Source organism: Lates calcarifer, linkage group LG2 (genome assembly GCF_001640805.2).
Source record: "Lates calcarifer isolate ASB-BC8 linkage group LG2, TLL_Latcal_v3, whole genome shotgun sequence".
Lineage (NCBI taxonomy): Eukaryota > Metazoa > Chordata > Actinopteri > Centropomidae > Lates > Lates calcarifer.
In genome coordinates, this window is record NC_066834.1 from 3414236 (window position 1) to 3432205 (window position 17970).

The following is a 17970-nucleotide window of genomic DNA, read 5'->3' on the forward strand; positions in this document are numbered from 1 at the left end:
GCAATTGGCTATTACAGAGGGCAGGAAAGCTGCTGTTGTGTCTCCTTCAGCTTGAGACTCTCGAGTAAGTGAGCTGACATCAGGTCACCCTGTACACCACCTGACACAGCAAGTGGTACTCTGATGATGGGTGAGACATAACGAAGAGGCTGTGATCAGCTTAAGCTCCGGGATGCACTGAACACCTCCGATTTATTTTTGGCGACTCAAAGGTGATGAATTTGAGTCATCTCTGAAGACGGTAGCACTTGTAATTAATGTTTTCAATGTCAGATTTTAATCCCTTGAACTAAGTTTCAAATTGAAAGTCAGCAAAACGCAGTAGTAGCCCCTGGCTGTGCACTTGCGCTGTTATCCAACATGGCTGTCTTCTTTCACAGTTGGATCTTCTTCCCATGAGACCTGCAGGCCCTGCGTCAATCACAAAAATTATTCAAAGCAGCTTTGACCTCAGTGTTTTTCAGTGAGAAATCTTTTTATAGCAGGCGGAGCGGCAGAGATGGGCGGGGAGTGAGAGTAGGAGGAGGAGGGAGTAAAGATGTGGATAGAATGAGCTTTTTGTGGCTGTCTCTCAGTCTGTTGTCGAACGCTGTGAAACTCATACGTTCTTCAGTCTGTCGGAGGGGGAGCCACAGGCTGACGCATGTCCCTCTCCTCACACAGAGAGTTAATGGTCACAGCACCTGGCTCCACTTCTCTCCACCAGAAATGGAGAAATAACGGTCAGGGGTAGATGAATATCCTGAGGTAGCACATAGTCATTCATTCTGGGGGTGAAAAAGATTGACTTACTGCTTCATGCTTTAGCCTGCAGCACATATTTCTTCCTCTTTCAGTTGTGATAGTTTTTGTCTTTTAATCTGCTTCAGTTTTTTAAACACTTTTTTTTTTTTTTAAACAAAGTTTTATATGCTGCTGTACAAAATGAATATATACTGTCATATGATTAACTTACACACAGTGGTACAAGGAGGTTCTGGATTCGAACCCTGGTTCACACGGGTCATGTTCTCTTTGTGCCTGTGTGGGTTTCCCCTGGGGTACACGGGCTCCCTCCCACAGTCCAGAGACATGTTTAGGTTAATTGGCAACTCTAAATTGCCTATAGGTGTGACTGTGAGTGTGAAAAGTTGTTTGTCTCTATACGTCTATAGGCCTTTTGATGGACTGGTGACCCGTCCTGGTTGTACCATGTCTCTCACCCAATGTCAGCAGGGATTGGCTCCAGCCAGTTTTGGGGGAGATATAATGCTGTATGGTTAAGTCTCCTTCTGAATATCAGATAGAACATTTATATTGTGTCTATCTATATAGATTCTTTTTTATTATATATGTATTATATATATGTACATACTCCTGCAAGTCAAAACCTTGCTTTACAAAAGACTACACTTTCCATATCCAGCTGAACAAATATATAACAGAAATGTGCAGTAGTGACCAATGTACGACCTCTTAGATGAAGCTAATTAATGAGGGCAGAATGTTAAGACCTGTTTAATTAGTTCTGATGATTGAATACATTTACATTTCCAAAGAGGTGGATCCATTTCCCCCAGCACATTTTCACGGTTATGAGTATGGTGCTGATTTCTTTTTTTATGAGATGAAAAGTCTGGAGCGAGAAGTATTTTCCCCCAAGAAAAAAGTTACTCAAATGAAAACAACAAAAGTTGGTACAGAAGGAAGGACAGAAGGAGAGAAGCTGAATTATTGTACATTTACTGTCCAGCCTAGAGAACCAGGGTACAGAGATCTGGGGACATTGTTGAACTACAACACGTCATAAAATGGTGAAAACAGCCCGTTACGATCTTCTAAAACTCACACTTCACGTTGTCTTCAAGAAGCTTGTTTGGTCTGATCAACACAGATACAGAACCCAGCCACACACACACACACACACACACACACAAAAACCACCAAATTCCATTAAGTTTCAATGTCAACTGCCCATTTTTGTTGGTATTTCTTCTTACCTTGTATTTAACTCCTTTTGACTTTGTCGGATCTGTGGCATTTCTTGTCGTTTTTCTGTATTCTGCTGTGGCTCCACAACGTTTTCACAGGAGAGAGCGAGGACACATCAATACCTGAATTTCACATGATTCAGAGTGAAAAACAGATTCATTTTTACAAGTGTGGCTTTTAAATGTGTGCACTGGTCTATGCCAGCTAATATTATATATAATATTATATATACACAAAGATCAGCCACGACATTAAAACCAAAAACATTAACTGCTTCATATATTGTCCAGTACTTTAATCTACAATAATCTGTCATATTTTGTAAAACCATTGTATGTTTTCTGCGTCAATTTACTTGTGACTAAAAAACTTGAGAAGCCTTGAAATGTGACACTGATGTCTTTCATGTCAGGAAAAAAAGAAAAAAAATTACAAGGTGTCTGGTCCTGTACTGTTTGAGTTGAGCTTATATTACAGAGTAGATATTATGTTAACAAAAAGATTAGCATATATGATTCAAATTTTAACAAAAAAGGCTCAAAGATTCAGACGATCCAAACTCCTGTAGTTTAGAAAAGTATTCAAAGGTCCCATTGTTGTGTATTCTTTTGTTCTGAAGTTGAAATTTTGTTGAAAACAATGAAACCTAACAGTAAAATGAAGATTTAGTTTTGTGTGTTTGTTCCTGTATCAAGTGAAGACGTTCATCCTGTGTCTACAGGTTTGTTAGCAGCAGGTTAGATTATTCTCAGTGTGTCTGCCTGCAGGTTCAGAGACGTGATTCAACAACAGTAGCTATTAGTTACATATCTTGTAGTCAATTTATGGATTGATCCAAGTCTACAATAATAGCATCGTCTTACAGTATATTTACTGTTATCTGAGGTTACTGTTTCCATGGCAATTGAGAATTTGCAGTCGTGGATAATAATTTATAATCACTGATGTCCCTGTCTTATCGTCTTCTCCTGCACTGAGCAATAAACGTCAGTTGTTTTTTTATACTGAGAACATAGAATACATAAATAAATATTTTTATTTATTTTTAAGAAAAGATATGATCCTTTACCTGAGACACTATTTCAAGGTGAAAATCCAAACTATACATTTATCTGTGACACCAAAGTACTGATCCTACACAGAATGTCTGAAATACAGTAAAAGTAGAAGTACCACAATGACAAAATTATTCAAAATATATTTATTGATTTCACTTCTCAAGTCTTACTTGGAAAGTGGACTCTAATATCAAAAGTAAAGGTGATCAATATGAAGGAGAATGGCTATTTTACTGTACAGTCTTGGTAAATAGTATTAATACTACAAGTAACAGTTAAATAGTAAGTAGTAATGTTATCTGTCAAATAACGGTCGTGATAAAAGCTGAAAAATTGCCACTGAACTGTAATGGTGTGGAGGTGTAAAGTAGCATAAAGTGGAAATTATATTATTATTATATATTATTATATTTGTAGATATTTAGCATTACACTCCATTAAGACTGTGGACAGTAAAATAAAAGTATCAATCAATGCAGCAGAACCTGAGATATATTGTCTTTTTTATTTTGTACTTTCTCCTTCCTTGTCAAAACCTGTAGCCTCCACTGCCCACAATGCAACTCAACCACCGACTGATCAGAGATCTGGGTATGTTATCCTCGGAGCAGCTAATGTAGGCCCAAGCAGAGATAACTACAGAGGTCTGATAACATCAGCCAATGCACTTGACCTCTTCACATGCATATGTCTGTTGTTTGTGTTCAGAAGATTGTATTAAAACACACACACACACACGTCTGCATGACGACATCACATCCTGCGTACCAGGTAAAATGGTCATAGCACAAAAGACCACTTAAAAATGTCAGGGTTAAATCTTTTAGAAAAATAATGTTCAATAAGGAAAATATTCACTTTAAAAAATGGACATCTCTCCCACGATTCATTATTATTTTATATTTATATGAACAGTGTCACGTGAAATTAAGTCACGCGTAACATTTTCTCTGTTTTCTCACTCATGTTCACCACCTGATACGTGGTAAACAGTGTGAGTCAGTAGAGATCTTATGGCAATAAAATAGAAACAAAGTTTCCAAGAGATCAAATGTCCTGACATATTTGATCAGCAGGGACGGTAATTTGCATTAACTGACATCCACTGATGTCAAAAGGGAGGGACGTTCAAACTCACGATATGGCATCACTTCATATCAGATTAAAACAGCATATAATTTTAGACACAGTTAAATGTTACTTGCGCCATTTAGTTTCCAAGGTAACAAGAAGGGTATATTTAGAGTGCACACAGAAAGAAAAAAAAGTGTTAATAATCTTGATGGAGCAATTACAATTAGTCAAAGTCAAATAGTAAAGATCAAAACACCTCATCTGCTTACAGTCGAAGGTGAGAGAATGCTCAAGAACAACCACCCAGCTCATTCAGCACCACTTCTGACACTTGCGTCATTCAGTATTTAGTGGCATTACTGATTCATACGGTACAGTAGAGGTTTCGCTCCAGCTACTCATCAAGGGAGGTTCAGAGGAAATATAAACGTCAGTGGAAAAAGGTTTTTTTTGTTTGATTTTGTTTTAATTTTTCTTCATTTAAATCCATGTAATCGCAAATGTGTCACTTTAACATACAATATCATTACAGCTCTGTATCAAACCAAAGGTGTCTGTGATGTTACACTTGTGTCATGAACTGATATATAAAAGGTTTCCACCACACTTGTATTTTTATGTTCATATAATTTTATGTTCACAGTTGTGGCTCTCACCTCAGCAAGACAAAAACAGACTGGGATTTGGAAGTGCCAACCTCTTAATTCAATAAGAAATTGTACGTATATATTAAATTGTAAACTGCTTCCTCTAATTACTACTGAGCCTTAACAGCATGGAAGTTCATTCTTTACCCTTGGCACCAGTGTCTGTAGCAAAATAATCTTGGATCACAGGTCCACTTAGCAGTTTTCAGAGTTCTCAACAGCATCTGATGAGTCTTCATCAGTGTATGGAGCTGAAATCAGGTGCCCTCAAGTAACCTACATACATCTGGAAAAATACATCATATGACCCAAGGTCCACACGCAGGTTCCAGAGGAAGCCTGAACCAGCTCCATTCACTGAATCAAGACGATGAGACACTAAAAGCTCTGAAGCTACTGAGTGAACCTTTGAGTTTGGATTATTTTGTTACATATATATTTTTTGTGTTATTCCAGTTTTGCATACAGTCTTTATCTCTCCAAACTCCTGTTGTCCTGGACAGGACTTTAGACATATTCTACATTTGTGACACACAATGTCACCACCAAGTTTTGTTGCCTGCCAAAGGGGGGGAAAAATACTAGATAAAAAAATAAAAATCTGAGCTTCTACCAGTGGGCATATTGCATGGGAGATTAATTCTTTCCTTTGCCCTAAATTCTCCCATCACTGTGCAGTGCCCTAACTCACCAGTAGGAGTTGCAGCATCAAGGACGAAACCCTCACTGGCTTCCCACCAACAAAAAAACGGCCAGTTACGTTCACTGGAACAACTGACCGAGCTCCAACGTTTTCATGAAATGAGAAAAAATTTCTTCTTTTACATAATCAACGTCTGAGTGCTGCTCTGAGTTTAGCTGACCGTCCTCGAGGATTTTCTTGTACGTCGTCCTTTTCTGGGGTGATCACTTTTCTTCGCAGAGGAACCCAGTGAGCACTGCCGCCATCTCTTTTTTCATCTGCCTGTTTTTCCCTCCTGGTGCTTTGCTTCCTTGGGCTGAAGTGATACTGATCTAGATTAGACAAGTCATCTCCCCGGAGGAAACGTTTGACCAGTCTGTCTTCTAGCGAGTGAAAGGTGATCACGCACAGACGTCCTCCAGTTCTCAGTGCTGCCTGGGCAGCACGCAGGCCTGCATGTAATTCATTCAGCTCATCATTCACAACTATTCGCAAAGCTTGGAAAGTTTTAGTAGCCACATGTGCAGGTCGGTGGAGTCGGTCTTTACGTGCATAGGCAACAGCAGCAGGAAGTGATCCTAGAGACAAAGAAATGATGAAAGACTCAGTGGATCTTGTAAGAACTGGTCTAATACACTACAGTACACTACATTACTATATTTTTACTAGTGTTGTACTAGTGCCACTAAGAATAATACAACAGAGTCTTTGAAAGCTAGATGAATGAATGTGGTTACGGCTCCGATGATAAAAATAATCATTTGTTGAGGCCCTGGTCCCTTTAGAGTGGCAGTCTGGAGTACCCGACTGTACCTTCTGTGAGGAACGGAGTGAGACGTATTCGCCTCCAGTCACAAATTCACCTGTTCCTGTCACTTTGCACAGTTTTATCTGACTTAACTTTAACACATAAAAAATGTTCCAGCCAGAGGAAGTAGGATTGACATCTCATTCAGTAAATATGGTTTCTTTATATTCTTGTGAATGTAAGTGCAAAGGTGAAAGCTGCAGAGAAGGAAAGATGCTGGCTGGCTGCAGTGACTGCAAGGTAATGACAATGATGTGTTAGAGAAGAAGCTGTATAATTAACAACTTTGTGGACTGCTATTGTTAGCCATCTGGGCATGCTAATGCTCACAACATGTGCTAACAACCCTACACATGCCATTTTCTGTCCCTGTCGCTCTACCATAGGAGTAAAATGAATCTGCACCCTGAGACAGAAACAAATCCACCTTAAAAACCACAAACACTTACCCGTAGGAATTAGATTCATATTGGAATTTACAGTTAATCTCAACTATGCATAGGTGTCACTATTCTGTAACTTTTGAAGAGCAATTTAATATTTAGTATGCAAATGCAGTGAAGAATGTACAAAGACCAAAAAAACAATGATTAAGTTCTTGGGCCAAGAGGGTCAACTGCTCAGGTAGAGACTACACAGTCTGCATCCACCTAAAGGACAAAAGACACTACTGTGAGGTCAGAAATATACACATACGTGAAGGAGGCCACCTCTTGAACCTATACAACCATCCGTGATCAAACTGAGGACCTGTCACACTGCTCATCAGCTACCAAACCTCCAATCCATACCTCAACTCTGAATGGGACCTAATGACTCATATGTGACCTCAACAATCCACTGTTACCACTGTGTGAATAACAAGAGGTTCAAATACCTGGGATGTTGGCTGGTCAGGAGAATAAAAGAGGCCTCCTGAATGAAAACACTGACTTTGTCGCCTTTAACTTTGCCTAGTGACTGAGAATTGTCAGATATAGTAGGCTGGTTTGTATTATTAATTTAACGAGTCATTAAATTAAGCTCAAAGAAAACAAAACAAAACAGAGATGAATTGACGTAGCAAGATGGAGCACAAAAAACATAGCTTATTGAAAAATAAATGCAAGCAGTGATGAGAGAGCTGCAGCAGGACTGAGCGGCAGGTCCATCAGAGGCTCTGTGCGGAGCAGATGGAGGGTGGAGATGGTGTTGATATGGCTGATGTGTCACTAAAATACCAAGGTAAATGCAGCCAAATGCCTCTCCTAATCTCTCAGTTCATTGAATGCCAAGTTCAAGTTAAATCTTACTGAGCACAAAACAACTACTCCCCTTGTCCTGATTACTGTTAAAAAATAACAAAATACAGTGTTTTTTGTAGCTATTGCTGTCTGGCTGGTGCACTCAGTATTGACCTGCTTTCTGTAAAATAAAGGGTGATTTATTTTTCCCAAAACCTTTTTCTTTAATACTCCTGTGCAATTTGCAGCTGCCTTAAAGAGGCAGAGAATTTTCCATGCAAAACATTTCCTTCGGTTATTTGAGCAACTCTCCCTCAAAATGTGAAAACAGGACAAAGGCAACACTAACTGCAGACATGCAGAGAATCTTTCAGATGCCATGACGGCACTTAAATGTTCGTGCACCTGTTTGATAAATAACATGCAGGGAGCAAAACACATCAAAATGTGGGCACAAAAGGGAGGGGAGGAGAGGTTAGGGCCAAAACACTAACTGAAAACTGATTAAAAATTGGTTTAATACTTAAGTTGGGAAAACATTAGATTTATATTAATACATGCAAAGTTCAGCTAAACCGACTCATAGCCACCACTCAGAAGACAAAAGAACAATTAGACACTTACATAGACCTAAAGAGAAACTGCAATAAATAGAGAAGTGAGTGATGTGGCATTTCTCTCCTCCTGCACTAAACAGCCCAAGGTGTGACTCACACTGCAATCAATACAATGCCTGCACAGCAAGGACCAGCCCTGGTCTGGCCTCACCAAGCCATGTGCTCTCTCTCTCTAATTCATCTTTCAAAGGTCCTACAGACAGATCCATGGAGAAAAGAAGAGATTAAGATGTGTACATAAAGGGAAAATCAGGTAGTTAAGATGGAATCACAACTTTGTGATTGTATTACGCAGGACAACATACAGAATTAACATCACAAAACCTTTGTTGTACTCTGTTATGTGTCATCTTACATTTGATGCTTCTATCATGCATCTACAAAGGCAAGAACACAATTACATTCCACGAGAGGCTATTAGGACAACAATAGTGTTTGATGCTTTGGTGTTACTGGCAGTAGTTTGTTCACAACAACAGAATAAATGGAACCGGAAAACAAGGACACAACTTTGTTTGTGGTAGCACAACAGATGAGATGATGTATTTGCTCGAGCTGAAATGTTTCACTTTGAGCCACAGATGAAGTGAAACACTGTTTGACTCAAGTGGCATCATCACAAATCTTTTATCAAACTTAGGTGCTTTGTCACGACACAAGGCTGCACAGACCTCACGAAATAGGTCGTGAGGTAAGGTTGGTGATGTAGGTCTGCTGTAGCTGGGAATATGCTAGTGCTAGCCAGCCGCAATAGCCAATCAGGCTAGTTAGCGGTCAGTTAGCAAGCTAGCTATGCAACAGTTTACCAGATTATTCAAGAGAAGTACTTGTACCATTTATTCCTGTCTCATGGCTGACTGCAAAGCATACCTCTCTGGTGGTGCAATAAAGCTAATACGAAAGCTTTCTCCATTTTGTACTAAAGGTCGACACTGTCACTGACAATCAACACTGTAAATTCATGTGTTAAACTTTTTAATAAGTCGAACATGCCACAGCTACATGAGGACTTATGCTTTTCCTCTGCAGCCAAATCCACTGATTGTGGATTTGCAATGAACAGATTCTGTCTGATATTTCACTGTTGTAAATGCTGACGTGACCTGGCCATGAATTAAAGTTAGATAAATCAGAATTAAATATATGCAAACGTCCTCCTACACTACAATTCACCTCTTAGCTTATTATAGATATATCAGTATATTTACCAAACATTTCTATTCAAACATTGCAGCCAGGGATCTATAAGAAATGAGTGGCTTGTAAATCTTTGTAAACAATGTTGTTTTGTTACCATTTTGTGCGGCTCTGCAACAGGTTGAGTTTTTCAATGTGTTTTAAATGAGCACTGATACCATTTTTGCTAATATTAAATGAATTCAAGTAGATCATCATGTGTTTTACAGGTACAGTTGTTGCTCTGGGTGGACATTCACAGCTGATGGTGTCTCTAAATCAGCTCACCCAAGTCCTTCCCTCCAGCTATACACACACAGTTAAATACCGCACTGAGTGGTTATATCATTTACTGTGTTCTTCTGTTGAATGGATTTAGTGCTGTAATGTAGCTTAAGCTGATGTTTTTCTCAGTTTAAACTCTGTCAGCAAAATAAACAAACTTTCCTTGTTGGGCTGAATTTGGCAAAGCTGCTCAGCTGTGGGACTTTCCTGTTACTTTTGTGGCTATTTGACATGGTTTTATCTCCATAGCTGCCTGTGCCAGGCAAATGTGTTGTCATGGTAAATCTTTGGGTCACTTGATTTTGTTGGGCCTCTAGATTCCATTAGAGAATCTAGAAAACACCTCTGCTGCTCAGACGCTAGACACATGAAACTCTGCATTGTTAAATTCTGCGTTCATGCAATGACAGAAACATGCTTATGTGCTCTATTTGTCTGATCTGCAAAGCAATACTATGGCTCGGTTTCAATAATCTCAATCCCATCAATCAAATCCCATATTATCACATCTGTTTTTCAACCACTCATTGCTCATTATCATTAAACACCACAGAAGTTATCAATGATTTATAAAGCTCACACTGAAACAAATAAAGATAATTAACTATAGTTTGGTTTATAAATGTAATACACAATGACCCACACCCCTAAACTTCCCGCTCTTTCATCGAACAACACAACATGGCCATCACACAGCCTTCGGTGTTGACAATGAACATTGGCACTGGATGCAAACTGTGTGTCCTGCAGAATCATCTGAGATCAACGGACCTCCTTGGGACACTGGGCTGGTATTTACAACATACTGGATAAACAGTTGAAGAACAACTTTGCCAAATAAACATAAATCCCAGCTGGTGACAGAGCGTGACTATAGGAGTTGTTGAAAATCTACAGATGAAGAAAGGTTTGGGATTAATATACAAAACATGATGGATCATATTTTAATTTGATATATATCTATATATATATATATATATATATATATATATATATATATATATGTACACAATTAGTGAAACTGGCTAATAACTTAAACTAGTCATGTTTTATTATTAAATTCTGCCTCGCTTTACCTTTACATCTCCACATTATCATCACCATTTCCTCATTCATATCACCTGCAGAATGCCTCAGAAAATCACAGGTATGCTTGGTTTTAAGTGCATGTGAGCTGTGCACACTGTCACAGCATAATCAGTTTTTGCCAGTTCATGTGTGGGAAATGACGTATGCATGGCCTTTGTGCCTTTGCATCATTTACATTTGGCCCCAGGTGAGTAAACAACTCGAAAACCCACGCTCAATCACACAGCCATGCTTCTGTATATGACCTGACCAGTATTCTTATACTCCTGGTCAATTTAATTCAAATTATTTATTGGATACAACATGATATTTGCTGCACTATTTATTTTTATCCAGAAAAATGCACCAGTTTGAATAAACATCTACTGCTGTGCAATATGTAACATTATAACCTCATGTGTAAAACATTTAAATGAGGAGAAAGGGAGAGCGTGACCAAAAAACCTTTCTTATATGACATCTCAATATCACCAAGTCCCTAAAGTGATCCCCCACCCCCCACCCCCTCATATGCAGGACCTCATCATTTCTCCTGTGACTGTACATTTTTCCTGTCAGCATCACTGTCACAATTGGTCACAGAGCCACACCTGGAACTTTCTTAAATCAGGACCTCTCAGATTGTTCCGAATAAACATTGGTGGTGACTCGCTTTGCTCTTCAAAAAAGATCAAACAGCTGCTCTTACTCACACCTGTTCTCCCAGGGTGACACTGACGCACATACTGCTCTGTGCAATAACTATTGAAATTACATCTCACTCATTCAGCAGCTCAAATCTGGAGGCATACAGCTAAAAAATCAGTGAAGACAAACAATGTAATCCCGGCTTTATGCACAAGTATGTCGTGTGTGAGTGGGTGTTTGCATTTGTGTCATGCGTGTGTGCATATTTGTGAGCAGAGAAATGGGGGGAAAAGAGGGGAAAAAGAAAGTAAAAATGCCATGTGGAGGGGGAGAGAGACTGGGGCTACTCTATGTGAGATACTGTTTGTTTTCAAGGCATTAGCCACATTCTGTTCCAGTCACCTCAAGCTCAGTCTTTGTCTCGTCTTTATTTCTCAGAGGAAGGTGTAGAAGACAGGCACCCAAAACAGAGGCAGGAAAATACGATGATGACTGAGATCACAGTCCACGTAATTTTCTGAGACAAATACGTCCCACAGGGAGACAGCCTTAATAACTCCACTCGTGTTTTATTTTCCCTTACAGCCTCCAGAATGCTGCAGGGAATTAATCAGGATAGTGTCTAGCTACCTGCCACCACGCTGGCCAGCTGCTGTGTCCGGGTGATGGGGTTGACACGGCGTGCCTCCACAATGGCTGAAGCTATTTTCCTGGCATGTCTTTCTTCCCCATATGCAGTGAGGATGGATGCAAGAGCCTGTTGATCTAAGGTATTCACAACGTCAGCAGCGCAGGGCATGTCGAGGTACCTACGCACAAAGAGAAGCCCAATTAAGATGCTTGACGTCACGTCCTTGCTGACAGTGGCGAATCCTGACAACTCTGAGATACAGCTGAAAACCTTTATGGCTGACAGTTATGAATAGACTGATTGTGAGGGAATGAAAAGAGAAATGCAGCTTGTGCAATAGCTTAGAATGAGGTTATCTTAGCTGGTTTCTTTGCATATTACACTGACATTGTAAAATAATTTACATATACTTCTGAAAAGGTTCAAGAAGCATTAATTTGCAATATATGATGTACATACACACACACACGCACACATGTACACAAACACATACGCACACACATGCTTGATAAATATTAGAGAGGAAGCCATGACTATGTTTAACATGTTTGTAATGGGGTTTTAGATTGTATTGTCATATTTTTGTAGAATTATGGATTCCCCTCAGAAATATGGAGTCATGATGCTGCCATAATTTAAATAAAAATGAAAATGAGCAACTGCATTTTATTCTCTTTTTATGGCTGCAAAATTATTCAAATTCAGTTGTGAAAGCTCTTTTGCATTTTTTAAAAAACTTATCGGCAATATTACCATTTAAGTTGACAATGTAGCTCCACTGAGCTCCATAAGCTTTTATGGCAAAACTAACAGCAAAACAAAATCTGATACACATATATCAGCTGATACTCACGTATTTACATACACACGACTAAAACAAACATTAAATTTACATTTAATGGATTATGATTGAGTTCAGTTTATTTTAACATTTCATTTTCACACACACTGGCACAATCACACTTGAAATTACCAAAAACAAAATTCTGAAAGAGCAGTTTATTACTGCAAATTCCATGATAAAATAACAAAAATTAGAACACAGATTGCAATGTAATGTTTCATTTACCCTGACAAAATTCAAATATTAATTCAATCTCTCATTGGCATTTCAGTTTTTTAAATCAGTAGGAAGATTAGCAACAAAAAAAGGGAAGAGAGGAAATTGAAAATAAAGTCTATGAGGCCCGTGCTGTTGTTGTAGCCCATTGTGGCTACTCCCTGTTTTATTAGCTATGGCACCAGTGACTCGGACTTTCCAGCACCTCCCAACATTATTTATTAGGAAAATGAACTTGTGCTTTTTACGTCCAGTTTTGTTATTCAAATTGAGATCCATCAGCCCTTCCAGACCTACCGTATGTTGCACATCTCTTACCTCTCTCCATCCATTCTCATATCCAAGGGCCCATCTTTGCTGAGGGAGAAGCCTCTCTCCGCCCGATCCATCTGCATGGAGGAGCAGCCGGCATCCAACAGGACAGCATCAATGCTGCCTGGCTGAATGTTCATGTTAGACAGCAGGACCTCAAGCTCGCTGAATCGGCCAAGTAACGGTTTCACACGACCACTGGAGAAAGGATTAGCGAAAGGAACAGCACAATTACATGTTTGTATATCAGTGAATATGGCACAACTGCTGTTAAAATACTGCCCTTATATCGATGGAGTTGTAAAAGAAATGCTTCATTATTTTGCTGACATCCAGTGTTTTTGAAAAAATTCATTGACATTCAGCTAACTGACAACAAGAACTTCAAGAAGGGAGATGTAAGGATAAAATATATCCCTTCAATGAGTGAGGGCAAGCTAGATAACTTTATGAACTGGTTAAATAAAATTAGAAATGATTAATATGTGCCCTGACCTGACTGTAGATTTTCTATCTTAAGCTTTCTCTGTAAATTTTTAAAGGTTTTCTGTCAACACTTGGATCAGACTAGTATATTACTGTGTGGATTATTGTTTACATACAGCAGGTAAGTCATTAATGTAAATGAGGAGGAGTAGTGGACCAAGTATACGCCCCTGAGGTACACCAGATGAAGAAGACATAATAAAACATTAAACATAATTTTATGAATTCTGATATATAGCAGTATACTGAAGAAAACGTGCATTTCATCCATTTACTAACAGTGATGTATGTATATCTAATCTTGGTCACCCATGCTCTATGTGACACATTCTGAATGGAGTCTGAGAGAAAAAAAAAGCATATGCCACTTCTCATAGAAAATGAATGGAAGTTGGTGAACACATTGACATCTGTAAGCTGCCCAGCACAACCACAGTCTGACATCCACTGGAGCAGTTTGTGGTTAGGTGCTGCGCTCAAGGGCACCTTTGTCCGTGCCACGAGACCAAGGTAATGAGGGAGCGGGAAGCACTGCTCCTTCACGTTCTCTAATCTCTGGGTCACAGCTGTTACTGAATAGGAATGGTAAGTGCAGTCCCCTCTTCAATGCCTGGGAAATACTGACTCTTTTCCATATTTTATATTTACAGATTCATACATACATTGGAGAGAAACAACACCCACGCTCACCATCTGACAAGTCAAGGTAATGTTAAGCAGAAATGTTCACGAGGAGACCAGATATTCAGTTCAATGGATACCCACGATGGCCTGAGCAGTTCTAGTCATCCTTTTAAAAATAAATCAGGTATTTCCTTGGAAGCCAACTGAATGTCTTAGCTAGCCTTTTCAGATCATTTCTTGTCTCTCACAGAGCTGTGTACTCAGTCACTTCCTCATGCACGAGTGGTGAGATCCTCCAGCCACATTCATGCATTTTTCATGTGACCTTTTAACATTGTGTGTGAACAAAGATGATGGCAGAAGAAAGCAACAGGAGTTGGCATCTATACGTTAGGAGCAAAAGGTCTTCTGCAGCCTTCTCCACCCACCTGGTTTCCACAAATGAAAATGTGTTACTAGTGAAGTTATTACTCTTCAAACAAAAGTGGCCAAACATCTCTAACTGTCATGTGCAAATGATACACAACTTATTTTGTACATCACAGACACAGGGAAAAAAGCAGCTCAAGATGACCACACCCTCCTTATCCAGCACTTAGTACAATGCCTTATCAGTATGAAGTTAAAATGCATTATTGATCGGTTTTAAAAGCTGAAGTAATATGTTTTAAGGCCTCAATATGTGACATAACAAAAAAGGGAACTCCTGCTCTAAGTCGTAATGACCTCTGAGGGATATGTGAGTGTTGGCATGACTCTGCAGCATCTTCGGGAGCCACCTGTCTTAGAAAATCCTACTTGAGCGCTTGATGGTGCAAAACCATAAATCTGCTGCCACTAGTATCAAGTGTCTTTCATTTCATCTATTTAACGGCATTCATTTTTAGTTTGCCCACTGTGAATTAAGCATTTTCCCTATGGCAATCATTAATGATGACACATTTGTAAGGTTCACACATCTAAGTCATGGCTCTGTTTACGCTCTGCTGACTTTTTGATGGACAGGGTTAAATTCTTGGAAGAGAGGTGTAACGTTAGCAAAGCCAATGAAGACGTTTGGATAACATGCTGTAATTTTGCAGTCTCTCTTAGCAAAGCAGCTGCTGTGCTACTGACAGTGTAACATGTGCACTGCTCCAAAAATCAGTTGCTCAGAATAACATGCCAAGTTGACCTCATGTCAGATTATCAGATAAAGCAAAATCATATTGCTTAGCCTTTGCTAGACGGGCTCCATTTATTTCTTGAAATTACAGTGTAGAGTCTGATGCATATAGTTTTCCATGTGCTTCAATAAAAGTCTGTAGTCTGTGCGCTTCATTTTAAAACTTTCCTCTTGAAAAATAAAAAGAATGAAACACAGTAATATAATGATATAAATAAAGTAGAAGAGCTGTCTGAAGCCATATATATATATATATATATATATAACGCTGACGTAAAAAGAAATCATTAACATAAATGTTTAAGGTTAACATTAGTTAGCACCAACTGGCCATGGTGATCCAATGATCTTTCAGTTTAAATGAAAACAGTCTCTGCTCTTGAATATATAAAATCCCTTTCAAATACTTGATTAAATCTATTGGCTCACCCATGTTTGAAGCAACTAGAAACCTGTGCACACAGATTGAGTCACTGCTCTCAACACATGAACCTCCATCTGGAGTCGAAGGCTTGTTTATTTTACTGTATGCCTACAACGAGTAAGCTAGAGGACAATAGCCACTCACAGATCATCATCAAACAAACTATCATTAATTATCTTTGTCTCCTGTTATAGAACAAAGGGCACATCTTTGAGGGGCACTGGTGTTTGTGAGTCTCTGTAAAACAAGTTGAAAACTGCAAGTAAATGGCTGAAGACCAGAGCCCTGTAAAGGTATCTATTGTCATTAACGTCCAACTATCTGTTACTCTACTCCCATTCCATAGTTTTAAGTTTAGTTTATTTGGACTAAAGCAGCAACAAAAGCACCAAACAGCATCGATGCCAAAATAGTTATCGATGAATTATAGGTAGCGATACACTTTCCCTCTCAGATATTTCACTAAATTTGCAAGTTGGCTCTTTTATGTACACAGCAATGACTCCACCTTTCTCAAGATTAACTGGGGGCATTCAGGGAAAGAACACAAATTGGCAGGTCCTCTATTTCAAAACCCACTGAAGACAAAATGGCAAGGGAGCGTCTCACCCACGCTGCCAGGGCTTTCCTCTGCTTTGCTGTTGTTATTCACTATCCTGCACAGTGATTAATTTGTTGAAAAATCTATAGTAAAGGCTTTGTTGTTCTCTCCCATCACCTGCACAATCCCTTTCTGTTACTGCCTCCTCAGTAGCCCTTTGCCCACCCTCTCAAATTTCTACATTTTTTTTTTCATTATTCAAAGTTGCCATATGAACTTTTTGGTGAGTCACTGGTCACTGGTTTTAAAACATTTTAGCCGTTCTTGATAACTTTATGTTGACGGAATGAAAACGGCTGAAGCTGGGAACCACAGGAGCACAGAGCAGCACCTAAACACAAGTGTTTGGGTGCATTTTGGATGTAATAACTTAAGAACTAGCTTTGTAAGACAAATGTGAAATATTTTGTAGATTTCTGGTGGACAGAAGAAAATAACTTGTCTGTTTCCCTGGTACTACTGATGCAGCAGAGATACTGTTCTCCACTGCTGAATCAGTGCTGTTGGTCAGTAAATTACACAATCATTTCATTGTTTTCATACAGGTAGAAGACTAAAACATGCTTGCAAATGAATACAATTAATATTCTTTAAATGAAAGAAGCTGTGTACACAGAAAGTGATCCAATTTATCTACCAGTTATGCTCCATATTACATTTCAGTGGAGTTAGAGCCTGAAAATATTATAATATGTAATATAATATACACTATCATTTCTATTTATTCAAGTGAGAATTGGTTTTGGGCTGATTCTAAATTGAATTGTGGCACCAAAGATGTCCACCCTTATGTACTATATAAAATATCAAGTATATAATCTATCATTTGCAGGAATATCAAATGAGGCTGAAGAAGTTAGCAGAGGTGGAGACCAGCCACACGGAGAGGAGAGAGGGTGGGCAGTGCCTGCTGGTGAAACCATGAGCTTTCCAATGAATGCTGCAGAAGTTAGGGCTGTATAAAACAATCGCTGGATTCCTCATTTTATTAGTCTTGAGGAATAGAAAGAATTTGAGCTAGTGTGTGACGGGTACCTTCTCTGTATAACTGCAAACACAGCAAATTCTTGCATTGCTGACAGTGCCAGCCAGCATGTTAACTGGCAAAAGAGGGTTGAGAGCTGCAAGTTAGGCAAGAGTTTAGCTTTGGACTGAACGGGACCTCATAGCTTTATCCGAGGGCAGCAATGGGAGGAGTTTATGTGAAGTGTTGCTACTCTACGTTATGAAGCAGGGTTCTCAGCCCTGCCTCGTTAATATGGATGAACGGGACGAGGTGTAAATGAATAGAGTGATACATCTCAACATTCTGACACAAAACAGAATTATTCTATAAACAAATGACGATTCAAAGTCTATCGTTTCTTTTCCTTTGAAGTAACACTCAATTTTTGTGATAGCTACCCATTG

General features: G+C 39.1%; 1 protein-coding gene across 2 annotated transcripts in view; it reads right to left on the minus strand.

The window, feature by feature from the left end:
• Positions 1-3157: 3157 nt before the first annotated feature.
• Positions 3158-17970, minus strand: part of mettl15 (methyltransferase like 15) — a 42419-nt gene continuing 27606 nt past the window's right edge. For both annotated transcript variants that reach the window (XM_018686329.2, XM_018686330.2), the window contains exons 4-6: positions 13267-13458; positions 11888-12066; positions 3158-6010 (exon numbers count right to left, since the gene is read on the minus strand). In XM_018686329.2, coding sequence (XP_018541845.1) covers positions 5580-6010; positions 11888-12066; positions 13267-13458 — 802 coding nt within the window. In that variant the 3' untranslated portion in view covers positions 3158-5579. The remainder of the gene's footprint in view (positions 6011-11887; positions 12067-13266; positions 13459-17970) is intronic.